General features: G+C 38.9%; 1 protein-coding gene across 1 annotated transcript; it reads right to left on the minus strand.

Moving 5' to 3' along the window:
• Positions 1-201: 201 nt before the first annotated feature.
• LOC120443084 (beta-1,3-galactosyl-O-glycosyl-glycoprotein beta-1,6-N-acetylglucosaminyltransferase-like) lies at positions 202-16732 on the minus strand. Its single transcript, XM_039620855.1, has 7 exons — positions 16661-16732; positions 6219-6367; positions 5696-5746; positions 4095-4316; positions 3898-3991; positions 3388-3792; positions 202-3265 (listed from the first exon to the last, which is right to left on the minus strand). Exons 1-7 carry the CDS (start codon positions 16730-16732, stop codon positions 2780-2782), a joined length of 1479 nt encoding a protein of 492 aa, XP_039476789.1. The 3' UTR covers positions 202-2779.
• Between the last annotated feature and the right edge of the window lie 331 nt (positions 16733-17063).

A 17063-nucleotide genomic window follows, 5' to 3' on the forward strand; every position in this document is an offset into this window, starting at 1 on the left:
ACAATATATACAATAATATAATATTAATTAGTCAGTGTCAATTGTTGATTTGTCCTGTTCTCATTGTATGACGAATTATGATGTCTGTTTAGTAGCCGCTTGCATACTATGCATACTCTCTCTCTCTTCATATGTGTATGTGTGTGTGTGTGTGTGTGGGGGGGGGGGGAGGGCAGAGGGAGTGTTCGCCCAGGGCGCCAAACAGGCTAGGACCGCCACTGATTGTTAGGTTTAAATAAAATGATCAATGAATTATATTAATGAAATAACTGCAAACCAAACTAATAAAGTGAACAAATGGACTTGATGATTTAGCTGATTTAAAAAAGGTTTCATATATTTTAATGTTCTTTGAAAATCAAGATGTAGGCCTGTGTTTCTGAGCTAATGAACAACAATTTTTCAATAGATATGTGGTCCTCACAGGACAGCCACTAAATTTTATGTGCAATTAAACTGAAAATTTTATGTGTGGTAAGGTGTAGTGATATTATTGTAGCAATCTTCATGCAGGAAGGAGTGCAGAAAAGTAAAGACGTCCATGTAGAGTACAGACAGCAAACATGGCTTGTTTTAAAAATGTTATCATGTTGACCAGGGAAATGGAGGATGAAGGAGTTTTTGTTGATGTGCATATTGTCGTCTCTGCTTGCCTTTCTGTAAAAGACCGCACACCACCAATTCTTATCTATTCTCATGTTTAAGTGTCAAATATTGACTCATTTTAGAAAAACTGTTACACCCCATGCACGGCAGTACCTTGCTTTGATCTTGAATTCTCACCACTGGTTGTTTTTCTTTTTGTCAATGAATCCCCATTTTTTCCCCACATCTACTGACAGTATAGTCCCTCACTTACTTTTGCTCTCTGCCTTCCAACGTAATGCTAAACCAGACTGGACACAGAATTGCAGGAAACAGCACCAAAGTAAGTGATATGTAAGTATTCCACTGCTCCCATTTAACAAAGTAAAGCTGCTCCCATTTCAAACCAGGAAATGTTTGTCCACATAAAAAAAAAGAAGAAGAAGAAGAAAAAGAAAATGCGTTTGTTCCAGTCAAACAGGATGCCAACATGAGAAGTAGTTCATCTGTAATAGTAGAACCCAAGATATTTAGTGGTAATGTTAAACAGCTTTACATAACCTTGCCAGACTGATATTGTGGTAGAACATCCAAATATTTCTTTGACATGGTGAAAATCAGTTTAAGTCAAATAGTCTGTAAATAAGTCACACCCATGCGACAATGTTTTACTGTAATGTGAATAAGTCTCACTCATTTCTTTTCCTTCTTATTTTCCCTCTCACAGGGGGACCTCAACTGTGTTGTAAGATATTTGGCTGCTGCCCTTCTTCTTCTCCCTGAAGAGAAAAAATTAGAAAAATCCAATTCAGATCTGAGCGTGTTGAATATACAGTAATACTGTGGTTGATGCAGCTCAGATTGTCTTGTTATTGGCTTGTACCAAACATGTGTTAACAACAATCATGTATTGATAATTAACTCTGGGTTATTATAATAGCGCATTTTCAAAAGCCACAGTGATGCTCTTGAGTAGTACCACCGTTCCATCTAAAGAACAACAAAAATGAGCAGAAGGCACAGTAAGCTTACAGGAGATGTAATTTAGTTTAAAGAAATTTATTGAAGTATTTTTAAATTGAATCATGTCAATATAGATGAAGTATTTGTCTTTATACATGTAATACAGAAATTAATAAACAAAATCAATTCAGTATGTTATTTGGTGATGTGTTTTGTTATATTAAATCTTGTGTGCTGTCTTACATTTGTGTTTGAACATCCAAATGCTTTGACCACACCGGTGTGAAATTTTGAAGGTGTGGGTCACTCATTATACAGCAACGTTTCACATTATGTTGCACTCCCTAACCCTCAGTCAATATTTATATTAAGTGTTTACAATGTTGTCACCCCTTATGTCACTGTGAGAATAAAGTAGCAGAGCTGCATTGTTATGTAACAGAAGTTGTTTGTAATGCTTTTAGTTTGAAATTACTCTGAAACACACACCCAAAATCAGAGAAGTGTGCTAGTACTGAACATTTTTGTGTGTGTGTGTGTGTGTGTGTGTGTGTGTGTGTGTGTGTGTGTGTTCGCAAGACAGTTATTCTTTGGTAGTCCTGAGGAGTCATTAGGGTTAGACCATATTGCTTTTATTTATTTGTACATCTTTCTTTATGGCTTGCATGGTACTCATTCTCTGTCTCTGTCTCCTTCCTTTCACACCCTAACCAGATGTAGCTGTTGGCCACCCCTCCCTAAGGCTGTTTCTCTTTCTTCCTGTTAAAAATGTTGCCATGTGCTCGTTCTTAGGGTGTCGTCTGATTGTTGGGGTTGTTTCTATAATATTGGCAACCGTTACTGTGATTTAAGGCCATGTAAACAAAATTGAATCTAACTAAATAGAATATTTCGAAACTAATAATATTTTGTATTTGTATCTATGCAAGCCACAAGGAGTTTTTCCATTGGGTTATGAAACTTTCACATGCCATGCTAGATTAGTAACATTTGTCTGCTGAAATCTAAATATAGTTAATAGTAATTTCATTTTTAATAAACATTAAAAGACGTGCTGAGTTAAAAAAACAACAACAAAAAAACCTACAACCATCAAATTAATATTTTACGTACATCCTCAACTATTAAAATATCTCCACATGACAATTATGATCCAACACTATGCAAGAATGTGTTCATAGTTTAATTATCTATTAGAATTGTCTTTTATAATAGATAATTAACTCTCCACCTAAACTAACTCTATCAGTGCATTGTGTCTCAGATATTTCTCCAAGCAGTAGACAGCAATGGGATCTCTGTCTGCATCAAACTTATTAGCAAAAAGGTGATGCTGTTCAATCAACCACTGCAGGTCTCCAGCACCATACACACATATTGATCTGACATGGTGGCCTTTACATTCTGGGTATACTGCTTGCAGAGAATCCTCTGACCCCTCGTGCCCCTGCCACTTCACCATCCGTGCAATTGCGTTCATGTCTGTCGTGTCAAATTTACGGTTGGGCCATGTTGAGCCAGGAACACCAGGTATTCGCTGTATTGTTGCCCACAGAAACTCATCAGGACTGTAGGTGTCTTTGGCCCACTCAATGAGGGCCTGTATTCGCTTGTCTTCCAAAACACTGCGAATGTAACCTCGGTTGACCACAATGTAGGCATTTCCTGATAGTATGGGCAGATTGAAGGGAGCTGGATCCTTTGTTTTTCCTGTTCGCTGGGACAATTGAAAAGTTATTATGATCGTAAGTAAGTCTGAAATAATGTTTTTTACAATAGCAAAGTAAATTGATCAATAGCTACATGATACATTATAAAAAAAATATCCAAAAGAAGTACCTGCATTTGTCCATCTACTACTTCGTGAACATTTGTCACCCTTCCCTTCTTTCCTCGAGGCATTTCCTCCGACTCCATACTGTTACCTCCTTTCAGTGAACGCAAAGCTTGCACAATTTCCAAGTTAGTTTTTACAGGGAAATCCTGACCACAGAGGTTGATGAAGTATTTCCATGTCGTACTGGTGTTATAGAGATCAGCCATGCAGTTAAGATCAGCCTGTACACGTGTCCATCCAGCGTAGACCACATTCACAGCCTTGCTGACCATGAACACATTTGGGAAACAGGAAGTAATGGCCTTGATGGCAGCAAAGACTGAGGCCGGTGATTTTTTGTCCACATGGACACAGTAAATATTTTGAGGTGCGTAGATAGCTCGCAGTAGTCGCTCAAAGCTGTGAACCTATAAATAAAAAGAATTTAATTGAATGTATCAATTAGTAATTTAAACATTTTTTACACCTACTGCTGAGCTTTTCAGTAAACTTTTGACATAGAAAACACATACCTTGTGATGGACAACCATCGAGTAAGCTAGTGGAAAGTCCTCTTCTTCCTCGCTTAATGGGAATGTTATATATTTCCTGCTTGTCTTGAATTTACTGTAAATTCAAAATTTTGAAGAGGCAATGTTGCTTTTAAATTCCATATATTTAAATCATTATTAAGAGGTAATTACTGAAACCTGTGATTTAAAGCACAAACCTGCAGTCTTTGGTTGCATTGATATAATACTCATCAGGGATCTGAGTACTCTTCTGGAAGTCTTTGCTGATGGACAGTAATTTGGCTTGCTGTATTTCCTCCTCCTCTCCCAGCAGAATTGCTGAGCAGTTGCAAACTTTCTCTGGGCTCTCATCATCATCGGTATACTCTAGCCATTGATACCTGAGGATGTAGGCAGCACTTCTGCCTGTTTTCAGTTGACTAAATAGGAAAAGCATCCATAGTGATCCCAGTACAGCTATGAACTGCAATAATCGTAGCCGCCAGCCTCGTTTTAGAAACCACATTATTTACAGTAATCAAATCTCAAATATAATAAAATTAAAGTGTGTGAGAGCTGCTAAAATGTCTGACAGACACCTGTGGTATCATAAAATAATAATGAATAATATTTAATAATGTGTAGACAAGTTTCCTTTCACGAGGGTATGCTGGTTAGTCTGTCCATTACTGCACCTGGAACCATGAGAGAATATGAGGATAGTAGGAAAAAAACATATGTGTTTGTTTTGTTTTTTAGTTGCTTTTTAAATGCACCTGTAATTTTATATTTTTGGCCATTTTAAAACATTTTAAAGTAGTAACACGAGTAAGAACTTAGCAATCGGTAACTTTTTTTAACTGTAGCATCCCTAACAAATTCAAACCAACATAAAGCGATAAGTAAATCTCAAATATGTGAAAGAGCACCTCTAACACTTTCTGCAAGGTCGATTGTTTTTTTCTTGCCAAATTTGATCTGAAATCCCCTTCTGCCAACTCTGCCTTCTAAAATTTTAAGAACTTTAGAAAAAAATAATGACATGTTGAACTGAAATATCAGGCAACACTATATATGTGGGAATCTCTGTAGTTTTAACACTGTCTAGACTCATTTGTCCAATCAATACACAGAAAACTAGACTAACTATATTACACTTACACTTGGCACGTGTACATTCTCTTTACATCTGTAATGCTGAACTTTGTTTGCCTGCTTGAGCATTTGTGTCGTAATAGAAATTCACAGTCATTTGTTGACTCTTTTTGGGTTTTTGATCAAAAAACAGGAAAGACACTACCTGTCTGGAGTACTTCAAATCTACAACACATCTGCTGTTGTTGTTCAACTACATTCCATTCACTATTACCTAGCACTCCATGTACTGTAAGCACAAACAGGGCAACTGAAGATTTAGATTCATCAAAAAAAAAAGAAAAGCTAAGTCAGTTTTTCTTTCTAGCCCTTTTAAAGTATTTTTCTTTTATGGATAAAAGTATTCATTTTCCTTCATTCACAAGATTTTTTCTTTTGTATAAGCCTGTTAAACTTCTTAAATCTATTTTATTTTAAATCTGTGAACTAACATTTAACATTTCTGTGTATTTAATCTGCCACTGCAGAAACATAAAAATCTGGAGTTCAGAACAAGGACCAACATAAAACTTTAAATTCAATAGGTTTTTTAAGGCAACATGCACAATAAGACAGCCTTTGTGAAAATGAAGCAAAAGCTTCTTTTTCTAAATGAAAATATTGTGTGAGGTAATTGAATTACACTATAAACAGGCATAAATCATGAAATGATGTTTGTACATACCTGGGGTCTTGGCAAAATAAATCTATTTTTCTGTTGTTTGCTTTGGCATTCCTTTAAGCTTTCTGGCAAATGTAACCTAAAGGGCATGTTTTCATCACTTAAGTAGGTGAGGCATTAACAAACTGAAGACATCCTGTCAGCATTTTTCAGAGTAAAAAAAAATCTTTTCCCTGCAGACCTAACCCTGGGAGTGAAACTCATCTAACCAGCAGGATACTACTTCTAATAGAAATGAAATGCTTTTATTCTGAAAGATAAGTTGATGTTCCAGATAGTTCTCCTCTCCACGCATAATGCCACTGTTTCCACACAGCAAAAGGACCTGAAAACAGTGTAAAAGAACACATGACTCTAATCTATTTCTATTATAAATATGGAGGGAATTTCATATATTATATACATGCATTTCTGATCCATTCATCTCTCCATCCACATTTTTAACAGCCAGGCCACAAGCCCAGAGATGAAGACGGAGCGTCTCAGGATGGTGAAAAGTCAGTCCGCGGCAGTGAAGATGGAGTACCTAAGGATGTTTGGCTGGCGGCTGGTGACAAAGAAGATGATCAGTTGGCTCCTGCTGATGAAGTTGGGATGGGAAATGGGACCCCCCATGAGGACAGACAGGAGGAGGCTGAAGTCGCTGGAGGTGGTGTAACACCACTGGTGGCTTGACTAAGAGCAGATGACAGTGATGAGGATGCTTAGATGACAGAACACCTCTGGAGTCTTGATGTAGAGGAGCTGGAGACCCATTAGTGACCTAGGACCCTCAGGCTGGCACAAGACGCCACACCCTCCTGTCCCTGAGGGTGTAGCTCCTCTTGAGCCTCTCTGTTCTTGCCTGGATGGTGCAGAACCTTCTGCCTGATTGCAGAAGTTGAACCACTTTATTGCTGGTGGGGGGGGGGGGACGACAGGTCCTTCAATATCTGAACTGCTCTGGACCAGTATCTCCTGGTATGAATGTCCTGTAGGGAGGGGAGAGCAGTCCTGCATCAGTGTTCTGCTGTATGGATCACTCTCTGAAGAGCTTTTTTTGTCCTTGGCACAGCTATTCCCATACCAGGATGTGATGTTCTGTGTGAGGATGAAAAGAAAATTCTTAGGATCCCTGGATAGACCCTGAACTTCCTCAGTTGTCTTAGGTGGTACAGGCGCTGCCTAGCTTTTTTGGACTGGACCTGAATGTGGGCAGACCATGTCAGATCTGAGGAGATGTGGACACCAAGGTACTTGAAGGGCTTGTAGTCTCTGTGCATACTCCTTCTGAAGTCAACCACGAGCTCCTTGGTCTTGCAGACGTTCAGCTGGAGGTGGTTTTCCTGGCACCACAATGCCAGATTCTTCACTTCATCCATGTGGGCCACCTCATCATTGTTGGAGATGGCGCCCGACACCACTGTGTCGTCAGCAAACTTCACAAACGTATTGGAGCCATGGATGGCCACCCAGTTTGAAGTATAGAGGGAGTAGAACAGTGCCGAGAGTACACACCCCTGTGGCGCTCCTGTGTTGCTGCCATTTCAAACCAGGAAAAGTTTGAAATAAAGCAAACTCATTTTGTTTCAGTCAAACAGGATGCCAGCGCTCTTGAGAAGTAGTTCAAATGCAATCATAGAAACCAGACCAACTTAGTGGTAATGTTAAACAGCCTTGGATAACTTTGCTTATCGTCAAACTAGGCTGCTAATTTTTTAAACTGGTCTTTTTAGAAAAAGTACTGGTTTTGCAAGACACAGACTATTTGACTATTTGTACCGTCCCTACACACTGCTCCCTGGGTGCCCAATGGCTGCCCACTGGTTCACAGACTGAATGGGTTAAATGCAGAGAGGAATTTCACCACGGGGATCAATAAAGTATAAAGTATACATTGTTAGAAACTAAGTTATTGAAATATTCCAAATCTTGTATAAAACAAAACTTTAACCACAGAACAGGTTAGCATTCTGTATTTCTATATTGTAATTATATATGGAGTGTTTTGAAGGTTACTTTTAAAATGTATTCCACTACAGATTACAGAATACATGTCCCAAAATGTATTTTGTAACGTATTCCATTACATTACTCAGTGAGAGTAACGTATTCTGAATATGTTACTTGGGATTCCTTAATATATTGTCATGATTTTTACAACTACATGAATGCACTATTGCTGTGTGATTTATTACTATTACTGAAGGGTACTCACCATACCAATACCAACTAGATTTTTAAATCTTAATCTAAACTGAGTAACAGTAGGGTGGACATTAGGTAATGCTGCACTTTTTGCAGAAATCTCGTATAGAAAACTATTCCGCGCGTATATTAAACAGGTTGGGGTCCGAACCGTAATAAAGGGACCTCTGGCTAATACGTCGGGTTCCGTGTCGGGTTCGTAGCCGAAACCTAGCTTTACTTTGTTGTCTGGGTCAATGTTGCTTGCGAGAGACAGAGAGAGGCGTTGAAAGGCTGCTCCAATGGAACTTATTGTTTCGGAGGAAAACACGAACACAGTGTACAGTCGAGTCTTAATAGCTTACTTACAACTGGGCACGTCAGGCACTCTTTTTGGCTGCTGTGGTTATTATTATATTTACATGCTTTCATCTCCCGTTTCTGCTCGGTGACAACTCTTTTTGACTCTCTTTTTTTCTCCCTCCCTCACGCTGACAGACACATATCAGGTATGACAGTCCATTCTCCCTTCAGCATGAAACATGAAACTTGACACTGCCCATGAGGCTACATTCTTTAGGGCTATGCCTGTAACACTCTCCCTATTGGATTCATATTAAATAATTTTTTGAATAATAATTTTTAAAGGTATTTCTTCACGTCATTATGCAGGCCGCAAGTAGGGGTGACATGGGCCCAGGATTGAGATCCAGGCATTAGATTGGTATTAGTTAGGCATTATTTTTTTAAAAAGTAACTGTATTCTGAATATCATCTTTTTAAACGGTAACTGTAACGTAATACAGTTACTCATATTTTGTATTTTAAATACGTAACACCAGTACATGTATTCTGTTACTCCCAAACACTGTATATATGGCATATATATACAGTGTTTGGGTTTTAATTTAACTTTTCATCCATCAAACTAAATACAGCAATACCAAATTTATCTTTACATTGTGAAAATCAGCATGACGTCAACACTGAGTAAACAGTCTGTAACTAAGTGTCACCTACCAGTCCTCTTTAGTTTAGGTAATGTTAAGTAATGTTTCCTAAACACCACATTTTCTCAGAGATAGAATGTTCCTCCCACCTCTGATTAGTCTGTTTAGTTAGTATTTCTCTCTTTATAAAAGTAACACATCTTGACTGACCCATGATCATTTTCCTTTAAATGTTTTATTGTAATGTGGATTTGTTCCACTCATTTCTTTTTCTTCTTATCCCCCCTCTCAGGTCAGTAAGTAAAAGTAAAAGCTATTGTAGTAAATAGCTATTGATCAACGTAAATTGATCAATAGTTACATGATACATTATAAAAAAATATCCAAAAGAAGAACCTGCATTTGTCCATCTACTACTTTGTGAACATTTGTCACCCTTCTCTTCTTTCCTTGAGGCATTTCCTCCGACTCCAAACTGTTACCTCCTTTTAGTGAACGCAAAGCTTGCACAATTTCCAAGTTAGTTTTTAGAGGGAAATCCTGACCACAGAGGTTGATGAAGTATTTCCATGTCGTACTGGTGTTATAAAGATCAGCCATACAGTTAAGATCAGCCTGTACACGTGTCCATCCAGCATAGACCACATTCACAGCCTTGCTGCCCATGAACACATTTGGGAAACAGGACGTAATGGCATTGATGGCAATAAAGACTGAGGCCAGTGATTTTTTTGTCCACGTGGACACAATAAATATTTTGAGGTGCGTAGATAGCTCGCAGTAGTCCCTTCAAAGTTCTGCACCTATGGATACAAACAATCTAATTTGCTTCCTAAATGTTTTTGCTGAAACTGTTTAAATGAACACTTTCATGGTTATTTTTACAAACGGTCAAAACCAAAGTGCCAATGTGAGATATCCATCATACCTATAACACCAATTTTCTGGTAAAATTTTTTTCCAAAGATCATGCTCCTGTATGATACACTGTAAATGTAATCAATTAGAACTTTACGTATTTAGACCTAATGCTAAGCGTTGCAGTAACTTTTGATTATAGAACATACATACCTTGTGATGTACAAACATAGAGTAAGCCTGAGATACCTGAGGATGTAGGCAGGACGTCTGCCTGTTTTCAGTGACCATGTAGGGAAAGCATCCAGTACAGGAATCAACTGCAATAATCGTAACCGCCAGCCTGGTTTTAGAAACCACCTTATTTACAGTAATCAAATCTCAAATATAATACAATTAAAATGTGTTAGAGCTGCTAAAAGTTTTATATTTAATCTGTTACTCCCCCCTGAACCAAGAGATGATATGAGGATGGTAGGGAAGCGCACATACATATGTATGGAATATTTCAAAAAGAAATTTAAGTATAGGCCTGTGAAATATCTTAAACCTATTTTTTAAAGTACTTTCACATGTAAAACTGTGTACTAATCTGTGAACTAAAATCTGAAGTTCAGAACAAGAACCAACATAAAACCTTAAATTCAATAGTTTTAGGCAACATACAAAATAGGACCACAGCAATTCATGTTACCTAAAAATGAAACAAACGCCTCTGTTTTTAAATGAAACATTCTGTTAGGTTAAAATAATCTAATTTAGTTATTCTACAGCCATAAATTGCGTAATCATTGCTTTGCCACTGTGTTTTGTAGTATATATGATAATAAGCTTTTTGATCTTGATGAAAGTCATTTTAAACTTTTGCTGACTTAATCAAGAGAAAAAATGATCTTTCTTTGGCACAGGAAAGCCTTTTTTCTATTGTAATTATTTGCTTTGGCAATCCTTTTAAGGTTTCTGATGCATCAAACCTACTGGGCACGCTTCAGTCCAGTTAAACTGGTTACGGAAAAGTGAACTGAAGACATTTGCTGTGTCCGAATTCAGGGGAAGGATGCTCATAAGGACACTACCTACCTACGTCACAAGGTAGTGTCCTTCAACGGACGGGTAGTCAGGAAGTGAGCAGCTGTGGACAGCCTCCTTTTTTTTTCTCCATAGAAACTTTATTGAACAGACCCGTTATCATGCAGGGAAGAAGCAGTACCTGCTAGATAAGAGCTTAATAAGCAGTTTCACTTTGTACCAGGTAGAGGAGCCTCTCCTGGCACACGCGCACACACACACACACACACACACACACACATATCCGCACATGCTCACGCGTCAACATTCCACTGAACAAACGTATTACTCTTCTTGTGTATAAATAAAGACCAGGGCAGTGGCAGAGCGCGAGTCTCGGAGCCCTCACTCCAAGTGTGAGTGCTCTGTGGCTGCCCTTGCATGCAAGTAAAACTTTGTGTTTCTCCTCTCTGATTCTCAGCTGAAGAAGTGTCTTAGAGTACATCTCTTGACATTTATTTTGGTCCTTCGAGCCGGATCAGAAATATCAGAACTGTTATCTGTGACTCTGTTCCAGGATCTGGCACACTGTTTCCTGACGCCGTGGGGAGCCAGCACCGAAGTCTGTGCACAGCCCTCTTAGACGAGGCCGAAAGACCTGGGACGTTAAAATTCGGGTCCAGGCCGGTGTTTTTAGTCTGGTCCACGGCGGTGGGATTCAGTCTGACGATCCAAACCACCAGTGAGATGTCTGAGGGTGAGAAACACTATTTTGATATATAAAACCGCCGAGAAGGTTTTAAGAAACGCGTAAAATAAGGTGATAAAATAGGTTTGCTGTAGCCGGAATTACTTCGTGATACGCGTAAAATAGGTTAGAGGTAGCCGTCAAATACCTCGTAACAAATAAGGTTTAAGTTCGCCACAAGGAACTGTGTTTAGAGTGGTTCTAGAAGTGACCGTGAAATACTTCGTGACAAATTAGCGCACAAATGTCTATCTGTGTGTATGTATATGTGTGTTTGGAAGTAAGTTGATTTTACAGCACAATATGCTGCTGAACTACTTCCATTTTATTTTATTTTGTTTAATTTTGTTTTTCTTTGCTTGAGGCTTACGTACTGGTGACAAAGGAGAACGGTTGAGCTTCGTCTCATAAAACTGATACCGCTTCACTGTTAGAAGTGAAGTCGAAGGCCGTATCAGCAACCACTCTGAAGTCAAGCGTGTCAGTGAAGGCCCAGCAAAATCTTTGAACATGGAGAATACACAAGCAAAATTAACACCTGATGAGGAATGTTTAGAAAAACAACAAACCAGAGCAGGAGTAATCCAAAAGAAAGGGAGAGGAATGCACAGGGCAGGAGCAGGGGGTAGAGGCAGGCCTAGACACACACCAAGCAGTGGTTTTAGTACTACATGCTGGAGGTGTGGAAAAGAGGGACATTTTGTACGTGACTGTAAGAAACAAAGAAGCAGTTCAGACTAGGAAGAACATAATAATCCTTCGTCAAGTAAAAGATTAGAGATCAAAGTTTAAAAAGGGCTGGATACAGAGCCAACTGAATACATATAAATACAAGAGGAATAAAGTGGAAAAAACAAAAGGTTAAATTAAATTAGAGCTTATCTCTACTGTATTCAAACTAATAATAGGAAGGATAACAACCTGTAAACTGGTATTAACAATGAAACAACGACCATGCCCAGAATGAATAGAATGAATGAAAGCAGATAATTCACACGAAAACATATTAAATAAAATAGAGAGATGCATAAGATATGTTAAGGCTGTGTCATTGTTCAGCCAAGGAAAAGATAAATGTCTCCAGCTTGGGGGGGGGGGGACTGCAGATCACCCCCAGCCCCTGGTGGATACAAAATAAAATATAAATAAAATATTGTAATATACTATTGCTGTTATATAAAAAAAATAATAACATTAATAATGAAATAATATTAATATGAAAAGGCAACTCAGTCAGTTATGATGTGAGGTGGATAATTGTTGAAAGTAGTCTGCATCAAGCTTAAGGTTTGCTCAAATTCAGTACAATGACATATGAGATGAAGAAAATAAAGAAAATATCTAAACTAATTAAGTGCATAGAGGCACTTGACCTGCTTGAAAACCTGTCATCCTAGATAAGACATTGCTGAAATATAGAGCACACCTATACTAACAACTAATAAGCTAAACCCTGTATACAACAGCTAAAGCTGCACAATTGAGAAGCTGAATTAAATGTGTGGTCACTGCTAAGCTGATGAGCAGGTTACACATTTCTTAGAGCAGGAGCTACATAAGAACACATCAGAGGGAGGGAAACAGCTATTAAAGCTCAAACATGCAGCTGTCTGTGAGCTCAGTTTTTTCCCCTCACACTTCTGATTTGTTTTTGGCAGTAGCCTTTTTTGCATCCTGACTTATGTGTGTAAAGTGTTCAAGCCATCAGTAACTTGTTTTGTTTTGTTTTTGTTTTTTGTTTTGTTGGTTTGAAAAATGAATAAATTTGTGATCATACTTGTGGATCACAGTGACACATAATGATTAGGCATATGATTTACTAATGCAGATGTAATAACTTTATTCTAAAATTCAAGGAGAACAAGCAAGAACAACACCTTCAGCTGTGTCTTATTGTTGTTCTCTGTGTAGTGTGCTGAGTTTTGTTTTTTGTTTCTTTTGTTTTTTGAAATGTTGCTTGAGTGATGAGTACTGTAACTTCTGAAGTAGCTCTCACCATGCGTCCTTGATGATGATAAGTCCAGAGCCAGCTGAGAGCTGGGTTGTCTGCTTTGTTTTAGTTGACAAGGCAGAAAGATTAAAACTTAGTTTCTTGGTTTGAAAAAAAAAAAGCTCCAATTATGGAGACCTGAAGTCACATGCTTAGGGCACACCCTCAGGTGAAGGCAGAAAGCTACTAAACAAAGAAAAGAAGCTATACAAAATGCGCCACAGCCACAAAACTAAGCATTCACATTCTTTCTGACTCTTTGTGAGCCTGAGTTATGACCTTTGCTCCCTGTTTTTCTGCTTCCACCAAGGGTGGGGGTGACGCTCCCGTGGCATGTGCTCTGTTCTCTTTACTATCACAAAGAAAAAAAAAAAAAAGCCCTGACTCTCTGAATACAATATTCTCTTCATAACTCGGCAGTATGAAATGTCATGAAACAGTGTAACTCACTCACAGTAAATCAGCAGTATAGGATAATACCAACCTATCTAATAAATCTAATGATTTTCACATTCTTTTAACTAAGAAGTATGATGTGGCCTCCAGCAGTATCATGATTCACTCATTTTGATTACAGGTATAATGTAATATAATCTCACAACTGCTACAAGCACATTTGCCTTTCTTAACACATGCGAGTGAAAGGCAACTGTTAAGAAAATGCTCTTTCCGGTGAGACAGGCCCAGAGGCCTTGCATGCAAGCGTACTAACACACATACATGCAATGAAGAACAGCTTACACTATAGCACACACTATAAATGCGCCTATATCTCTCATTGGTGTTAAAACAGGGAAAACTTAATAGTTTTGTTATCAAATGCTGAATTTATCCACTGCTGACATTTAACTCTCCAGCTTGCAGGATAATAGGTGAAACGTTTGTGAAAATAGAAAAGAAAAGAAAAAAATCAAAGAGAGAGTCTGGTATGACCAAGCAGTAATCAGACAAATTTAGTTGGTAATACAACAAATTGTGAGATGTTTTCTGCTGATTGAACAACACAAGTGATTACTGAAGATGTTCTTAAGAATTTAAATATCTAGCTGTGTTGTTCTGTCAACTTGGTGGGTTATGAGTTGATTATATTGTGAGGAAAAACAAAAAAACAGGGGGAGAGAAGGACACAGGGCCTGGCCCAGTGTGTCTCCCCTCTCTGAATAACACAGCCAAAACAACATCATTTTCCTGTTCGTCTGTTTTGTTTTGTTTTTGTTTTTTGTTTTTTTCCTCTTTATGTTTAATTACAGGCTGCTTTGCCGGCCCTGAAAGCCGAAGCTGACCTGGACTCCTGCTCTCCCCTCTACAATCTTTGACGTGACCCTGACCAAATGCTGCAGCAGCTAGACACATAACAACAATCTGAAAATGTCAACAGTGCTACAGGAAAGCGATCTCATGCAGCAGAGACGGAGAGCATTAAAATCCAAGGCCCGTTTCACTACACGGGGGAGATTTCCAGACAGCTTCAGCTAACAGAGCTGTGACGAGACGCCCATTAAGCCCGAATGAAAAGTAAGGCCGAGCAAAAGAATGCTGACCTTGATAACTCTGGATTAACACTGTGCAGGACAGTGACGGACCAACACGGATGATTGGGCAGCAGAAGAAAGGGCGTGCCAGAGACAGGAGGAGCAACTGAGGTCAAAAAGCACCTCAGAATGGACAAAAAACACAGAAGAAGATGCAGGTTTCACCTGCGGTGAGCATGGACACTGGAGAAAGGACCGCCCCAATTGGGGCCAGAAACAGGACAGACTGAACTTTGAGCAGCAGCAGCAATGGTCGCAACCGGACTGAAAAGGAGGAGGGCAGGACCCCAGGGCACACTTCAGGCCGTGGTTTACCCAAAACACCAGAACAGGAAAGTGATAAACACACCAACATACACACACACACCAGACAATGTACACTCATCAAACATGCCCTGAACGCCTTGAGACAGATCCAGCAGGCCCAAAATCAGGACTATGTAAGTAATACAAGTGATTGGTTTTCTTGGCTTTACACTGGCTCCTGGCTACAGCTGCTAAAAAGACTACTGCTGCCTTTTCACTGTGCAATACTTTTTGTTAATAACCAATGGTGCAATAGACTTCAATACTTGAAATACTTGCAATTCTTTTGTATTCTTATTCTTATTTATTCTATTTATCCCTTTTGTATTTTTACTTTTATTTTGTGTTTTTGTAACATGTATCCTGCCATGTTTAAAGTTCATGATTAACCGCATAATTGTTTCCACTGTTGCTGCATACATAGCCGTGACAAATGATGATGATGATGACTCCGACCTGTTGGAACATGAAGACTTTGTGTGATTAATGATGACGTGACAGAAAATGTACAACAAGATGTTACATACTGATATCTCACTTAAAAGTTATACGTGACAACAGGAGGGAATGTCAATAGAAAATTGTAGTCAGCATAATCTTTTAATAATATAAGTTTGCATATGATAGAATACTGCATGATGACCTCTTTATAACTCAGACTGTTTTGATTCACTGTGACCCGTTATCATGCAGGGAAGGAGCAGTACCTGCTAGATAAGAGCTTAATAAGCAGTTTCACTTTGTACCAGGTAGAGGAGCCTCTCATGGCACACGCACACACGCGCACACACACACACACATATCCGCACATGCTCACGCATCAACATTCCACTGAACAAACGTATTACTCTTCTTGTGTATAAATAAAGACCAGGGCAGTGGCAGAGCGCGAGTCTCGGAGCCCTCACTCCAAGTGTGAGTGCTCTGTGGCTGCCCTTGCATGCAAGTAAAACTTTGTGTTTCTCCTCTCTGATTCTCAGCTGAAGAAGTGTCTTAGAGTACATCTCTTGACAAATTGTTACTGTTATTTACTTTATTGCTATCAAATAAATATCCAAGTAATATTGTTCAAAGTTAGCGTTATGTTCATACATGTTAAAAATGCCTGTAAATCAAATTGAGTTCAGTGACAATTACTGTTTGTTTGAATCAATTTATTAATAACATAAAACCTTTAAACTAATGCAACACACATAACAATGTAACAAATATATTCAAATAAATAAATTTCTCAATACATAACTCATTTGGGAACTAATCTTTCTAGAAGTGAAAACAGTCTGTCCATCCTCTCCCTGCTCTCCTCTCCTCAGCCTCTCTTTGCTGCCTCATGTCCTCTCTGATGAGGTCTAGCAGCTCATCATCCCTGTCTCTTTTCCTCTTTCTCCCTGTCGTAGGTGGCTGACTCACTTCGTCATCATTGTCGTTTTGGTCACCCACTGCTGCGCTTGACCCTGGAGTGTCCTCAGGCAGAGAGGACATTAGGACAAGAGGCTTAATGGAAGGCATCTGTCCTATCACCTCATCCATGAGGGCAAACCAGGGCCAAGTAGCAGCAGTGGCCTTCCCACTAACGCCCTCTCCTGAGCCTGGATACTTGCAATCCTAAAGGCAGAGGAAATCAAAAATGACAGCAGGCAAATAAAAACACAACAACTCTTAGTAATTGCACATTTATTAACTTGTGTTCTTAAGAATTATCTTCTTGATAACACACATACGTACTTTGTATTCTTTAAAGTTATCTCATGTCTTCTGGCCTGCAAGGGGGTGACTTTCCCCTGCAGGCCCATCCTCTCCAGAATTGTCCTGA

This window comes from Oreochromis aureus, linkage group 12 (assembly GCF_013358895.1).
Source record: "Oreochromis aureus strain Israel breed Guangdong linkage group 12, ZZ_aureus, whole genome shotgun sequence".
Lineage (NCBI taxonomy): Eukaryota > Metazoa > Chordata > Actinopteri > Cichliformes > Cichlidae > Oreochromis > Oreochromis aureus.

Coding starts and splice junctions, on each gene's coding strand:
- LOC120443084 (XM_039620855.1), bottom strand. CDS start 16,732: ATGTCCTCTCTGCCTGAGGACACTCCAGGGTCAAGCGCAGCAGTGGGT. Junction 6,368..16,660: donor AAAACGACAATGATGACGAA/GTGAGTCAGCCA, acceptor ATCTGCTCTTAG/TCAAGCCACCAGTGGTGTTA. Junction 3,793..3,897: donor CGATGGTTGTCCATCACAAG/GTATGTGTTTTC, acceptor TTTTATTTATAG/GTTCACAGCTTTGAGCGACT.